At 39.8% G+C, this 15791-nt stretch overlaps 3 protein-coding genes across 8 annotated transcripts in view; all 3 read right to left on the minus strand.

Annotated features, from left to right (window-relative positions):
* Nucleotide 1: 1 nt before the first annotated feature.
* On the minus strand, nt 2-6346 carry LOC145493491 (uncharacterized). 2 transcript variants are annotated; one of them, XM_081472974.1, is made up of 3 exons: nt 5642-6346; nt 3971-4466; nt 2-3605 (listed from the first exon to the last, which is right to left on the minus strand). In XM_081472974.1, exons 2-3 carry the CDS (start codon nt 4433-4435, stop codon nt 2355-2357), a joined length of 1716 nt encoding a protein of 571 aa, XP_081329100.1. In that variant the 5' UTR covers nt 4436-4466; nt 5642-6346; the 3' UTR covers nt 2-2354. The 2 variants fall into 2 exon arrangements, with proteins under 2 accessions (XP_081329100.1, XP_081329101.1); XM_081472975.1 differs by lacking the exon at nt 5642-6346 and having other exon boundaries at nt 3971-4749.
* A 10-nt stretch (nt 6347-6356) lies between these two features.
* On the minus strand, nt 6357-9171 carry LOC145493506 (uncharacterized). Its single transcript, XM_081472992.1, has one exon. The coding sequence runs from the start codon at nt 7329-7331 to the stop codon at nt 6798-6800; it is 534 nt and encodes a 177-aa protein (XP_081329118.1). The 5' UTR covers nt 7332-9171; the 3' UTR covers nt 6357-6797.
* A 5988-nt stretch (nt 9172-15159) lies between these two features.
* The window catches only part of LOC145493479 (A disintegrin and metalloproteinase with thrombospondin motifs 16-like), a 47028-nt gene continuing 46396 nt past the window's right edge, over nt 15160-15791 (minus strand). For all 5 annotated transcript variants that reach the window (XM_081472954.1, XM_081472955.1, XM_081472953.1 and 2 more), the window contains one exon: nt 15160-15791. This exon is cut by the window's right edge and continues 1981 nt beyond it. The gene's annotated coding sequence lies outside the window, so the exon portion shown is untranslated.

Raw genomic sequence — 15791 nt, forward strand, 5'->3', positions numbered from 1 at the left:
GCAGAAGCCTTGCACTGGTTAGTAAAAAAAAAAAAAGCTGAAGTTGTGCTGACATCAAATCACACAATACATTTTCATGCATGTTTATTGGACTTAACATGTCCGAGATATTTTACAGTTTTGTGATTACAAGCAGCTAAATTTTAAACGCCTTATCCTTTACTTCCATTTTTTTGTAATGTATTGCAAACTACTGCCATCAACTGATTTAGACTATTGAGATACTGAAAGTTTCTTGCCAGTTCTTGCGACCTAGCATTTTATTCCATTTAATTTAATAAATTCCACTGATTTCCCTTTGACAAATACATGTATGTAATTAACTAACTAACTAACTAACTAACTAACTAACTAACTAACTAAAAAGGTGCCTTTACTGGCCGTAAAGGGAGTACTCTGAACGTCGAAATAAATTCCCTTCTACTTCTGGTCACTGCCTTGTGAGCAGAAAGAGAAGGTCATCTCTGTCTCGCAGGATGTATTAGAAGAACATCAGAGATACACATGTATTTGACTTTACGGACCTAGCTCACAGAATTAATTATTCGTCACACTAAAGCAAGGATACATCTATTTCAGCATTTATGCTTTGTAAAAGAGAAAAACGTGATTTAACCCCAAAGGCCTTGTGTTCACATACAATTTGTCCTTGGTATGCTACATACATTTCCCATATTTGGGTAAAGAGAATCAAACATTTACCCTTGCGATGGATGTTTTTATACTGACGAACCACTTGCTCGATTTAATTTTATCATTGGAAGGAGAAATTATATGCTGAGCACTTGACTCTCTGGGGATCTGATGGTGCAGAGAAAGGAACGAGGAACTTTGAGTTTTCAAACTTCTCCTGAAGTTGTCATAAACTCGAAACTCAGTCTCAATTGCTTTTATATTTTAAGTCTCTTATAACGATACAAGATATTATTATTGACAGGAACATAGGAACAATTCTAATTTGTTATGCGTGCGTAACGTTTTGAAAATTCTCATCTACGTTCGCCTTTTTCCACGGTATCTAATAACCATGACTTGTACGGGATGGTCCTGCGATTTTCTTATTATATTACACCAGACAAAATTATAAAAAAAAGGAGAGTCTTACTGAGGCAATTTCTTTTTGTCATCGTTGTTTCATTTTCTTTTAGTCATTGAAGCACAACAAAACGGATGTCGGGATTTTTTGTAGTGGAAATGTGACTGACTCTCCATGGAGTACAACTTGGTATTAACTGTACATGTATTGCTGTCGACCAATCAGAACCGAGTAATTTTGTCTGGTGTACTATAAGTGTCATGACACTTAAGTAGAAAAAACGATCATTCGATTCTCTCATCATTATTTCGCTACAAGCTAAAACTATTTCGCTGATCATAGAAATTTATGTTCTGCTGTAAGAGTCTCGATGACACTTAAAGCGCCCATAAGACATTCTGACACGAGGCAAATTTAAATTACCGTTAAGGTTGACCCAAATTAATGCTGAGCTCCTACTGAGGCCGGAGCGAAGTACATACCGGTGCCTGGATACAGAGAGTGCGCAAAAGCACAGAAACGGTTAAACTTCTCTTGCACCGGCGGCATTCTCGAACCCGGAACCTTCAGTGCTCAAAACGGAAATGCTGTGAAACAACACTTAAAAACATGGAAATGCATGTAGAGACTATTAGATTGTCCACGCACGTATTGTGCAAATCTGGACCACGCGATTGGCTATTTCGAGGCTTAGGTAACATATCTGAAACTGAGAGTGATCTAAAAACAACTGTAAGAACAAAACCTCTATGAGGAATTCATGCCATTGCGCTTCCTCCTTTCTTCTTCGTACTAAAAGGCACAGTTGACAAAAAATGATGCGTTACTTGCGTGCGAACTTAATTTGCTGAATTTATTTCGACTCATGAGAATGTTGATGATTAGCCAATGCGTTTACTTTTTCTTAATTGTGTTGCACTGATGCAAAAAGTACAATTACATCGACGCCATATAGCTTAGGGTTTTGTTACGTTCGATAGCTTGGAGGGTGAGAGGGGAGGGAGCGCTTTAGCAAAGTATTCAAGCTTCAGGATTCAAACATATGAGGTGTGTAAATCATCTAAACTGTTCAATTTAGGTGTCCAGTTTGTGACGCAAGTCACGCCAAGATAATGTTTTACATTGCACAAAGTCCGAAAACTTCAATTTAAAAAATTTGTAAAAATACCAGAGTCTCGAATAAAATTAATAAACTCAAAAAAGGTATACAATTTTTCTGCTAAGTGTCGTAAACAGAGTACAAAGACGTCTACGCCTGTCAGCAATAATAAAAATACATCTTCAATTAAATGTGCGTTGTATCTAAGAAGACTTATTTCTATGTAATATAAGCGCAGTAAGCACCCTTTACACCTACTTCTTGCCACTTGTTGTTATATCCTCCCCAACCATAATGTAAGAAGAACTCGTTATCGTAGACTGTCTTCCAGTAGCAGTTTTCTTTGGTCCTCTCTCCCCACCACCATCCAGTCTTCGTAGTGTCACACTGACGCTCACTTCTGGACCTTTGCTTGTATTTCGTGGCGACGACCGCATGGCCTCCACCTTCTAGTGTAATGCTCAGAATGACAGGGTAGCCGTATTTTAAGTAATAGACAGCTTTGGATGCAATCCAAGATGAGCCTCCTCGTTGAATGAATCCTCCACTGCTTTTAGTGCTCCGTTTTTTGCGTTTCTCGACATAAGTAGCAACCCTTGATCTGGATCCTTGGCGCGCTCGAAACCACGGCGCAATGTAGTGCATTTTGGAACGTTGAGTGGCGCCTTCACCATTACTACAGAAAGTTTCAACCTCATCTCGTATGTCCTCTACAAAGCGCTTTACGTCATATGTCAGGTATAACGGAGCGACAGTGTACTTATCGCCGTATATTGTTGGACTAAAAAAATCGGGGATGTACCTTGCACGTCTGTCGAAGTATCCAAACACTTGAGCCCAGGCCACAGGACTGCATCCACTCTTACAACCGCAACAATCGTGCTGGTCATAGTCAGGAAAGTTGTATTCAGCCGGAATCGATCCTGTAGTTATGGAGCGTCTGGATCGTTTGGACTGCAAATTTATCGCAAAATGTTTCTTTATCACTTCGTTTTTACGTCCTTTAATTTCCACGACAAATCCAATTTCACGCCACTCTAAGATATTTCCCACCAGTGTCCGGTTGCCGCGTACCTCAAGCTTCAGGTATGAGAGATGATTGGGTGTCTCCATTATAGCAATTGGATTTACCTTGGTACTTCCCTCTGGCTTGCACACGTCGACAAGCACCTTACAGAGTCTCTGCTGCCACTCGGATCTTGAACTGTGGTGCATGCGTGAATTACCAATGTTTCTCATATAGACGCCAACAGATCTGAAGCGTTCACCTAGAGCAAGTTTCATAATGGAGCCAGGAAAAAGGGCTTCCTCGTTAATGCCTGTTTTCTTCTTTCCTCCTCCTCTAGGATCCACGTCTGTGGTTGCCCAGTCTGACCGCGACCGCCTCTGTAAAGACCTTTGTCGCCACTGCTGTTTAAAGTCCTTAAGACTTTGATTCACCATCTGATCCAGCTCTCGCCAATCTTTAATCTGTTTCACAAACGAGCCAGAGAGATCAATAAATAAAAAAAAACAGTTGATATTCTATACAATGTTGAAGCTACAAAGGCCAAACTATTTTGAATGTTTGTCTCAGAATGAGATAGGATTGCGGGACTGATTAACGCTCTCTTTTATTCAATTTGGGATTTCCTTTACAAAGAGCTCTTAGACTTTTCCTATACAGTTATATTGCATCTTTTTCCTTTTCTGTTTTATTTTCTGGACTTTCTGTTGATAACAAGGCCGCACGCTCTGCTAGTTTTGCTCAGATTAACGACAGCTAATAAATATTATTAATTACTTATATAAAAATCAGGTATACACGTTTATCTGTAACGTCTAATTCAACCCACCTGGGGAGTAGTAGCCGTCCAGTTGTAATTCGCCGCCACAACAGTTCCATTGTCATTCTTACAAACCGTCAATCCCATTGGTGACAAGCGATAAAACTTGGCGCACCGCTGACCATTGTCCTGAGCCTGCTGTATGAGCACATCAGTTGGTCTTGGATCCGGGCCACTCTCCACTTCTCGATAATCTCCAGTTTTTTTACCGGAAGAGAGTACTACGTAGTCACTTCCGATGTCAATTTCGTAGTAGGTTATAAAATCTGGTTCAAGGTCCAGGCGATAGATAGGACGGGTGGGACCTAGGTCATCAGATACGTTGACGCGGGTGAGGTCTGTGAAGTCCTGATCAGTGTCGCTCAGCTCCACTATGGAGTCTAGGACTTCATAAGGCAGCTCCAACGCGGCTAAGCTTGTCACCAGGGCGATGCCGATACTCAATAGGAAGGGGGCTTGTAATGCCCCTAACATTTTATTCAACAGTAACTTTAACCGTATGTCCCTGATGAAACGAAACGAATATATTGCCTAAGTAAGCAGCTTAATAATTATGCCAGTAAAGTAATTATACGTAAACAGGTAAACAAGTGGATAAATGCATTGCCAGAAAAATTGAACCGATATGCGCAGTTGAACCGTGACACTTCGAGCATGCACTATTTTGATCTTCTGATTACAGAAAATATATGGGGAACAGTTTTTGATTGTGTCGTGGTTTCATACAACTAATGGACCAAATAAACAGACAGACGCAGATAGAAATCAATCAATCAATCCATCCATCCATCCATTCATCCATCCATCCATCCATCCATCCATCCATCCATCAATCAATAAATAGACATAAAAATAAATCAAAATACAGACGAAAGAGGCATTCCAAACAACTAACAAACAACTGTCACTGTAATCTTTCTTTCTAAATTGCCGAAAAATATTCGGTCAGTCACGAAAAAATTGGTCATGTTTTTAAACATCTTATACTGTACGTTTCATCTCAGCAAGCGAACAACAAATGCTATCGGTGTATCTCATTGAAATTACACCAAACAATCACTGCCAAAACATTCAATCGAGAAATGATCACAAGAGGAATACTGCGCGCATGATATAAAAACAGGAAGTATTAGAACAAAACTAATTATACTCGGAAGAAAAGAAAGGTCATTAAGTTGTTCCAAACATCAAATGTTTTTATTCTTTTGTTCTTTCTGAAGGTAAGAAAGACTGCACTGACTACCAGTTAAGTCCACAAGAAATAAACTATTCTTAGACACGAAACTTTAGGAACATGTAGACGCGCGCCTATTCGAGACAAAACTCGAAGAATTTGTCTTGCACAGAGACGCCGTGGAAAGAAGGAAAAATACATGGCGGGTCAAATAACTGGAATTATTGCTGTAGGAGTAAGACAGTGCAGTGGAAATGGTTAAGAAAATTATGGTAAAACTCAGACTCCCAAGTTCGACGGGGAAGAGATTCGAATAGGCTTCAGATCGACAAACGAGCTTCCAAATTATCATGTCAGTGTCGCTACTATTTGGACTTTGCCCTGGATTATAAAGTTTTTTTTTATATTTATGAAACTATTATTAACGTTAAGTATGGCATTGAAAATATAGAGCCGGAAGATTTAGACAGATCTCTTAAAAAGATAACATGCAGATACCAACTTACCTGAGATCAGCACTGACAAAGGCTAGAAGGCGCCGTTTACTCCCGAATAGGAGCAATCAAACTGATTAAGTTTTGGATCGTCAAGAGCTTTTATATCTTTATATCTCGAACAAACTGTTTAAGTCCTGCTGTTTTCTTTTTCACTTTTCTCACAGAACAACCGGAAAGTTACAACGATTATGTTACACCGGAATTAGCTTCTTGTTTGAGAAAATATCACGTGGGCATGGCATGACAATGTTTTTTTGCGTCCTCTGGCTTTGTGTCAGCTCATTGCGGCTTAGCGATTCTTACGGTTATTGTACATTAGCTTGGTTATTTCTGTAGTGGTGCTAGATCGCGAGTGAAACACGTAAAATACCGCGTAAAATGACGCGTGGCATTAGGTTTCCATTCAATGATGATTGCAGGGAAAAATAACAAAACAATAAAAACGTAGGACTGCTAAAGGGTGACCGTCTTGATATCTTGCCACACATGGAACTAATTCCGGTGTAATTGAATCGCTTCAACAGCGTCTTCCCGTTGCTCTCTAAGACAACTGACAGAATTACAGGAAGTCTTAACAGTAAAATATTCTTTTTTCAAGGAAAACCTAGCTCTGTTCTTAACTAGGCCTGTGTATGTGCAAACTTCGAATGGCCCAGTAAAGAATCAAGCAGTTAGAGCGATGTCTCAGTCTATGAGGGTCTTGTAAGGTCGTGCAACGCTGCCCAACAGAGGTGCATTTGAAATTTAAGAAACCTACTAGGTCTGCTCGTAATTCGGAAGCATGGCGTACAATGCCTATTGTTCTCGGGACATTTACTTACAGTTCGAAAAAGTGTATAGGTATGTCATGACGCTTATTAATATTCATCGATGCTCCGAACGAGCTGTTTTCATTGGTTGCTATGAATGCGCGACAATACTCATTACCTCATGATGGGGCGGTAAACTAAACAATGAACTCTCCGCTTATTGTTTCTTTCTTTGTTTCAATGAACTCAACGTGCTTTTGTTATTTAAATATCGAAACAACTCACCGCACGCGTGTGTTTTTTGTTCGTTTCGCAAAAGTCAAACATGTTTGTAAAGTTTATAAATGAATTCTGAAAATGAAAATTTGGTTGTCTTGTAGATAATTATATATGTATAATTCTACTGTCATGTGTTTTTATATTTTCGCTTGATAATGCTGTTTCTTGCCAACATCAGTGAAGTCCTTGCCACGGTGTGCAAGTTCTTGCCGCATCTCCTCATACAGAGAAGCCGCTTTCTCCTCTACATTTCTGGTCTCGGCCAACACGTCGAAAGGTGTTCGCTCGATCTCCTCCGGTTTTATGGCCAGCTTGACCCAAGTCTCTGCTTTTAATCTTTTTCGTTTTTTTCCATCCTTTGTTCCTTGAACTTTTCTCCAGAATCTTCTAATGCTCTCAGCAAGTGCATTTCCAATACGCTCTTGACCCGATGCCTTCAGCTGGTATCCAAGAGGCAAGATGCTTCGTTGGAGCAAGTCGAAGACTGTTTGGGGACGCCCGTGAACTTGTCGCCAGTTATATATTACTTCGCCGTTAAGTTGAAGATAATACATCGGACTGTTTACGTCAACAAATGGAGGTACCATATGAAGGAGTAACGGATTGATCGGGTTTTCGAAGAGCTCTGAAAAGAGCTCCCGATTACTGACGTTTTCCATGTTTATATTCATTGCGCGATCTGGTCGGCTATTCGAATAAGTCAGCCGGAACAGTAACCTCAGTTTTAAAATTCGCGGCAATTGTGAACCAGTTTACACACGAGTGGCTTTTTTGAATGGGTTTTGTTTTAGTCTTGGTTACCATTGTTATTCGGTCGTACGCTTGAAACAATAGCCCACTTGCTCGAGACGCGCCATTTTCAAACACAACTACAACTAGCAGTTTTCAAACCGGAAAGAACAGTGGTTCCCGTTGACCGATTTTTAATCTTCAAACATATTTTGGTAGAAAAAAGATAAATTTTTCATTTGCCGTTCGTGGGTTGGCGAAAATCAGTAGAACTTTTTAGAAATGTCGTTTTGAAAACAGCCTCCATACAAAAAAAGGCCAATTTTGCTGTATTTTCAAGTGCAAAAGAACAGTCCTTACACTTGTTCAATTTTGTTTGTTTTAGCCTTTAAATGTAGATATAGCATTCTTCTTCAAAAAGCCGCGCGTGGGTTGGTAGATTTATACTTCTTGAAACCAGAAAAGCAAGTTTAATCAACGCTACTGAGCCAATTTTAGCCCTTTCTTCTCTTATTGTGAGCACTCTCGCATTCAAATTTGCCGCTTCGCTGATAATGAATATTTAATGATGTCCATGCATTCTGCCCCATGGTCAAGATCACCATTTTTAAACTTTCTTTGAAAGAGAACTGAAGGCCAAAAATCAACAGTTTTTGAAACATTTTCTTAGAAAGCCTAACATACACACTTAAGTTTGGATAGTTATTTCTGCTTATTTCTTGTTTTTCGTGTTTTTTGATAGATAAACTATAGATGGTGGCTACATTACCATTTTTTATGTCTTCTTCCCTTGTTTGCAAAATTATAAGTATGAAGCGGTACATTCAACCACATCAAATTTTGTAGGTCAACAGTCGAGCTTTGTTTGCTAGAGCGCTTAAAGAAATCGAAACAAGACAAGTCGTTGTTGGGATAAATTTTGGCCACGCATAATGGCCGATTTATTGATTAAAACTAATATGAAATACAATATTAGCGAATTATTATTTGTTAAGCTCTTGCAAAGGAAGAGAAAAAAGGAGAAGTGCCTATATCACAAATACATAACATAACTGAGGTGGAGGAAGGGAGAAGGAGGGTCGAACTCGCTGAGTGTGTCAGGTCTGGAGACAAAGAGGACGAACTCGAGAAACATGCCACGTCTTATACCGATCGCTGAAAGCGAGGCTAAGTTGTTTTCCAGTGAAACTATTACCAATGAATTCGCTATTGTCATCGAAGTCATAAGGTTGTCTTGTGATGGTTTTGTGATTATTGCTCAATCAAGTTTGTACTTGGTGACCCCGTCCCCATTTAGTTCGACACTTCAGTACTCCCAGCTAACTCTTTGTTGAAAATGAACACTGTGTTTACAGTAACGCCAGGAGCGTGGGTAGAAGCGATAAACGCTTTTATTTGGTGGCAAATAAAATTTATTTATATAATTTGTAATCGAAATAGTGTGAATCGAGTGAACTTGAACTTGATTTATAATACTTCCGTCGCAGATGTCTATAACACCTACTGGATCAACCTGAAAGAAAGCAAAATTGGCGAGTCCCACGACTAAAGATGTCATGTGCACCTCTGATGAAAGGAGTTGTCTCTCATTTCCAAAACACTTCCCTGTCTGAAGACGAAGGGAAATGAAATTTGAGAGTCTGGTAGCGTAAAACGTCACCAATGGAACAAGCATCTCAAAGTTCGGATCTCTATCGTAAATGCTAAAGTTATGTTCACTGGAGGATGAAATAACAATACCAAAGCTGTTTCAGTAATGTCTGTTGTGAGCCCTGATTTTAATTCAGTCTGCCAAAATGACATCCCAAATGATAACCTAGGTGTGAAAAAATTAAACCACGAGGATATAGAGAAGTTCTTCATTGCTCCTTCAAAAATTCAGTTTTTCACCAAATCTCACAACTTTAGTAACTTCCGATACTTTTCAGTCAGATTTGCTAGAAATTGGCAGAACGAACAGGGTGACTGAGGCAATGTTACCCCTTAACTTGTGGATAAACCACAAAATTTATTTCTGTTCAAAGAAAGAGACGATTAAAGCTATCTAAGGTTAAGTTAATTCAATTCTTTTAATATACACAGTCCTAAACGCAGCGACAAAAACGAAAAAAATAACAGGCCTCAGCAACGCACACCCATATAGTGATGCAAATTTTCCTTCCTTACTTAGTCTTTACCAACACAGTGTTTAAGCTTATTCAGATCAAAAGTGGTTTTACTAACTGGAATCCCAGCGAGACTTGCTCTTATTTCCAAAAAAGGCAAGGAAAAGGACAGCGAAGATAATAGACCAGTGGCACTACTTAGCGTCGCAAGCAAAGTCTTGAATTCGAGGTAGACGACGCACTCGGGGGGGGGGGGGGGGAGGGGGGGTCCATTTCTACAATGAGGGACAAAAGTGTCGACAGAATTTGCAGTGAACTTCGATTTTCAAGCGTCTTGGAAACATTTTTCCCCTCCTCCCCGAAACAATGTTGATTTTCCCATTCCTAACAATGCACATACCAGAGTGCTCACACAACGTTGAATCGGGGGGGGGGGGGGGGGGGCGCCGAAGGTACTAGAGAATCAACGCCAGATGCATACAAATAAAATATAATAAGAGGCAAACGATAGCTGTGCACGTGTGTTATAAATCTTGGTACATTTCTTTGCCGTCCTCTGCAATACGACAACGTGAAATGACCAAGTTTTGTGTCGTCTACGGAACGTGGACGACGACGGCTAATTCATTTGGAATTGAACGCCGTCGTTGCATATTTAGCTTAAGCACGTTTTTAGAGCCATTGGCGGACCGGACAGATCTAGACAATCGCGAACTTAGCTTGTAAAATATAAATTCATTTTTTACTAGGCGTCGTCCTCGAAGTCGTCGTCGTCGTTGCTTAAGCTCCTTAGTGTCTCAACTACTTTTGTCTCCCATTGTAGGCTGGCTAAAGAGTTACCTAAAGGGAAGACAGCAATACATGACTGTCAATGGAGCCTATCAGGAATGCACCCAGTGTCATTCGGTATATTTCACAAGGGTCTGTTTTGAGTTCGCGAACGATCTACCGTCATCAATGGTAAATGGAGTTGTATACATATTTGCCCACAATTGAACGAGTTATTGCATAAGCGGCTCCTAGAACGGAACGATTATATTAGCACGGCACTTCGAGAATTGTATTCATTGTGCCTCAGTGTTTACGTTATTGAGAGTAGTAAAACTACAGACGAACTTAATCAAAACATACACATAAAGGCTTTTGAAGGTTCGTTTTTAACGCGATTACTGTCAAGAAATTCATGGTGCTTGTAATTCTAGGTTAAAATTCCTCGACTGTTATCTTTCTCCGATATCAAGTCACCGACCCGATATGACCGATATGGCTACGATATGATGGTCAATTGGCCAAATTTGGCTAGCGTAAATACCCAATCTTACCGTATATCAGACTCATTTGGTCTTGCCGTGGGTATTTTGGCTCGACTACGTCTCGCCAATATGCCGCGGAAGCGTACCAAAAAGGTACGACTAGGTATAAGTACTGTGCAAAAGTAATGTAAACGATAATCGACGAATATCGCGATATATCGACGTTATTTGAACGATATTTTGCTTAAAACGATATGTTGCACGAGATATCGCGAAGCTATTGTGATAGCTGTTACGATATTTCGCAGTGTTACACGATTTATCGTTTTCACCTATAACGAAAAATCGATGCTGCTCAGAGCTACGTCGTTTTTGCACAGCGCAATTTATGTACTGACTCCACTCAAAACAACTTACCGAGAAAAGGTAGTCACAATTTAGTTCGCAGAAAGATATATTCTTTACTGAACTGAATTACAATACACTTCACGGAAACTAACCATTTTCTCAAGCAAAGAGGATAACATTATCTAGCTACCAAAACTGTAAAGAAGCAGGCTCAAGCCACTTTAATTTATAGCTCATGTGAATGACATGTTAAGGCTCGTCTTGTCAGAAGTAGATGATTATCCCTGTCTGATAAAAGGTAACAAATACAACTTCTGCTCAGTGTAAAGCGTCCACATTCAGGTTTTCCAGTTTCCTAAAATTGTTCAGCGGACGATTTTGTCGAATTTCACAGTTCTGTCGAAGGTGATTTCAAGAAAATGTACTTTAAATTCTCGTACAACTCAAACGTTCACAGAATGGCTCTGACTGCACGGAATTTAAGAAGGCAGAGGACTAATTTATTGCCAAGCGTAGCCCAAACCCACACTGCGAGGAGAACTTCTTAGATCTCATTTTGATCCGAGAGGTGACGCAAAAAGAGATTGCAAAAAGAGAAACTTTTTTCCCTCACTCCTGTCGCCAAGGTTCAGCTTGTCAGGCTTACAAGATCTGTTCTTCTTGCAAGTTTACTGCTTCAGTGCAATGATATCTCCGTGAATCCTGGACCTTCCACTAAAATAACCTGTCCTCGGTGTCTCAAGACGGTCAGAAGAAATCAGGCTTTTGGATTTTGCGTTTTATGCAAATCGCGCTTCCATTTAAAATGCCTGGATGCGAACTTTGAATCTGGCTCGACTTGTCATTTCTGCTCAGTTCCATCTTCTGCTGAGCAACAGTTCGATGACAGTCTAAACGATAGCTTTGTTGTACCAGCAACATCTGATGCTACCCTAAAGTTGCGTGGTCTTAAGTTCATCCATCAAAACATCAGAAGCTTGAGGAAGAAGTTAAATGAACTTCGTGTTTTCATAACGCAAAGTCCACGAATTCACATCATAGCTTTAACTGAGACATGGCTCAACAGTAACATTTCGGATGCAGAAGTGTCATTGCCTGGCTTTACACTTTTTAGAAGAGATAGATTGGTGAGGAAAGGAGGCGGTGTAGCAGTGTTTGTCAGTGAGTCAATTAATGCTGTGCGCCGATCTGACCTCGAGATTGATGAATCTGTTTGGATTGAGATTTTTCTGCCTAAATCAAAAAGCATACTGTTTGGAACATTTTATCGGCCACCTTCAGAGTCAGATAGCCAGCCTGACGAAGATTATTTGGCTCGCTTTTACAACAGCCTGGACTCTGCCGCGGCTGAGGGAAAAGAAATTATTGTAAACGGGGACTTCAACTGTGATTATTTGCCTAAGAAACCAAGCTCTGAAACCAAAAAGTTGAAAGAGATTTTTAAAACCTTTGGTTTAACACAGTTGATTAATGAACCAACACGGTCTACGTCAACCACCGCTACACTTATTGACCTGTTTGCCACCACAAATCCACGAAACATTTCTCGAGCCGTAGTTGCTGAATCCTGTCTGAGTGATCATGATATGCTAATTTCAGTTCGAAAGATAAATAACTTCAAAGAACAACCTCGTGTGATAAAGTGCAGGAATTATGCTAAATACGATCCAACTAATTTCTGCAGTGATTTGAAGAAAATCCCCTGGGATGATGTGTTGAGTTCGACTAACGTCGAAGAAGCCTGGTCTTTGTGGAAATGCAACTTTGCGGCTGAATGTGACAAACATGCTCCACTAATCGACAAAAAAGTTAGAGGACGTAATTGTCCATGGCTTACACTGGAAATCAAACAGATGATGAGAGCTCGGGATGCCAGTCTCAAGAAATATCGTAGATCAAAATTAGACACCGATTTGGCCGCATATCGATTACTCCGAAACAAAGTCAGTGCAAGGATTAAACGTGCTAAGGAAAACTATAGTAGATCACTACTTGAAGAGAACAGCGGCGATTCTGAATCTTTCTGGAGGTCTGTGAAGAAAATAATGCCGGACACGAAACAGAAATCTATTCCGACCTGTATCAAGGCAGAGGGCAAGATTGTTACTGATAAACAAAGCATTTCAGAATTGTTTAACACTTACTTTACTTCTGTTGTGAACAAGTTATTTGAATCATGCCGGTATGCAAGACCAGTTTTTAATTCTACAACCGAGGAGCTGTTTACAAAGAATCATTTTGAGTTCACAGCAGTGGGTAAACCGTTTGTGCTTAAGCAACTTAAATGCCTAAAACTCAAGAAAGCTACAGGTCTAGATGGTCTACCTGCTAGACTTTTAAAGGACAGCGCAGTTGTGATAGCTGACTGTGTAAAACATTTGATAAATCTTTCTATTGAAACTGGTGCAGTCCCGTCTGAATGGAAGCAAGCAAAGGTTGTACCCTTGTTCAAATCTGGAAACAAAGATGATCTGGACAATTACAGGCCTATATCAATTTTACCGATCTTGTCGAAAATTCTGGAGAAAGCTGTCTTCCATCAGCTACATAGCTACCTATCAGAAAACTCTCTTCTCTCGCCTTATCAATCGGGGTTTCGCGCAAATCATTCAACTCAGTCGGCCGTTACCTTCCTTACAGATAAAATTCGTGGTCATATGGACAAAGGGCTATTGACGGGGGCAGTGTTTATTGACCTGAAAAAGGCTCTCGATACTGTTCCTCATGACGGTCTTTTAAACAAGTTGTACAGATATGGAATTCAAGACCAGCCTCTCTCGTGGTTTGAGAGCTATCTCACTAACAGGACTCAGAGAGTGTCCATTGAAAATCACCTTTCTTCTGCCGCCAACATCAGTAGCGGAGTACCTCAAGGTTCCGTGTTAGGGCCTCTCTTGTTTATTCTTTACATAAACGATCTTCCTTTGGCCGTTGGTCTGTCTAGTGTTATGTTATATGCCGACGACACCGTTATTTTTACTGCTGCTTCAAACATTGACCAACTACAGCTGAACTTAAGCCTTGATCTCAATAACGTCTCTAACTGGTTAACAGCAAACGGTCTTTTCCTCAACCTAAAGAAAACTGAGTATGTTTTATTTGGAACTCGGCAAAGGCTAGTCAGATCTGAATCTCATAGTCCGCTTTGCATGGAAGGAAAGGAAGTCAACCAAGTAAAGTCGTTCAAGTACCTAGGAGTCTTGCTAGACGAGTGTTTATCTTTCAACGATCACATAAGCTATTTAAGGTCAAAAGTTGCTAGCAGACTTGGCCTCCTGTCACGATTACGAGGTTGTTTAACCACGGAAGCAGCAAATAAGATCTATTTGTCCACGGTGCTACCGATATTAAGCTATTGTGATACGTGCTTTTGCCCTCTGGGAAGCACTAACAGAAAGACTCTTGAACGCCTGCAACGACGAGCTGCGAAAATCGTATACGGTTTTAAACCTGACATAGCCACGGAAACAATACTCGAGAACCTACGCTGGCCCTCTCTTACAAAAACCATGGAAAAGCACTGTGCACTGTTAGTTAACAAGTGCTTGGTCGGAGAAGTTCCTCTATACTTTAAAGACTATTTCCTGTTACGCTGCCAGAGCGACAACCAACATGTTTTTAACAGATGCACTAGATCGTCAATCACTGACATTATACTTCCTAAATTTCATTTAGATGTCGCTAAAAAGTCTTTTTATTATCATGGTGCATGCACATTTAATAGCCTTCCAACGAACATAAAGATTTTACCACCTAAGGAACGTTTCAAGGCTATCTCCGATTTTTTTTCTTAGGTTATTTTTTAGAACATTTTCAATTCTATATCCAATTTTTATGAGAACGCTATTACCTTTTTAAGCTTTTAAATTTTTTAAACATTTCAGCGTATCTTTTAAAGTAGTTAGTTTTTTTATAGATATATATTATTTATACATGCTCTTTTTATTTTACGTTATACAGGGCCCCCGTTGACACCAGTCCTGCGACTGAAGGGGTCACCCTGTTTAAATATTGATTATTATTATTAAACCATAAACACGCAAAAATGAAACTCGGCCAATATCCAGCCATCTTCACCTTAAGCTTGATCAATAACCAATGTCTATTCACGAAAAGGTGTATTGTTTTCAAGACATTCAAATTTACCCATTTTCTCATTGGTGGGAGGGAAGCACACGAACAGTACAGCTTGCCACCTGATTAGCTCACTTACTTCCTGTGGTGTTGGGTTAGAAATTGGATAAATTGCAATATGAACATCTCTCGTTATGAGATATCTTCTGCAGTAACTGGTATCTTCTATCAGAAGTTTATTCTGTTTTAATTCATTAAAAAGTGTATGATCCTATTGTACTGATCATACATCAGTATATTTTACAGACTGGAAAAACATTACATGAATTGCACGTGTGACTATTATTTTCTTTTGTTCACAGCTCATCCTAGCTGAAAAACTCTATATTTCTGACGTACACACTGTTCTCTTTCTATTGACCTTTTCCTAACTTAAGTGCACACGTCCAAAAGCATATTGATAATAAAATGATAATCTGACAATTCAAGAGAGCTTCAATCTTAGCGTCTGAGTCAAAAAGGAACATTTTTACTTCGAAAATGTACCTCGCCCAACAAACTTTAAGCATGGGTCTCCTTGAATTTCCTAATGAAGTCAAGTCATCGTGAAGATTAGTAACAT

This window comes from Orbicella franksi, chromosome 7, assembly GCF_964199315.1.
Source record: "Orbicella franksi chromosome 7, jaOrbFran1.1, whole genome shotgun sequence".
NCBI lineage: Eukaryota > Metazoa > Cnidaria > Anthozoa > Scleractinia > Merulinidae > Orbicella > Orbicella franksi.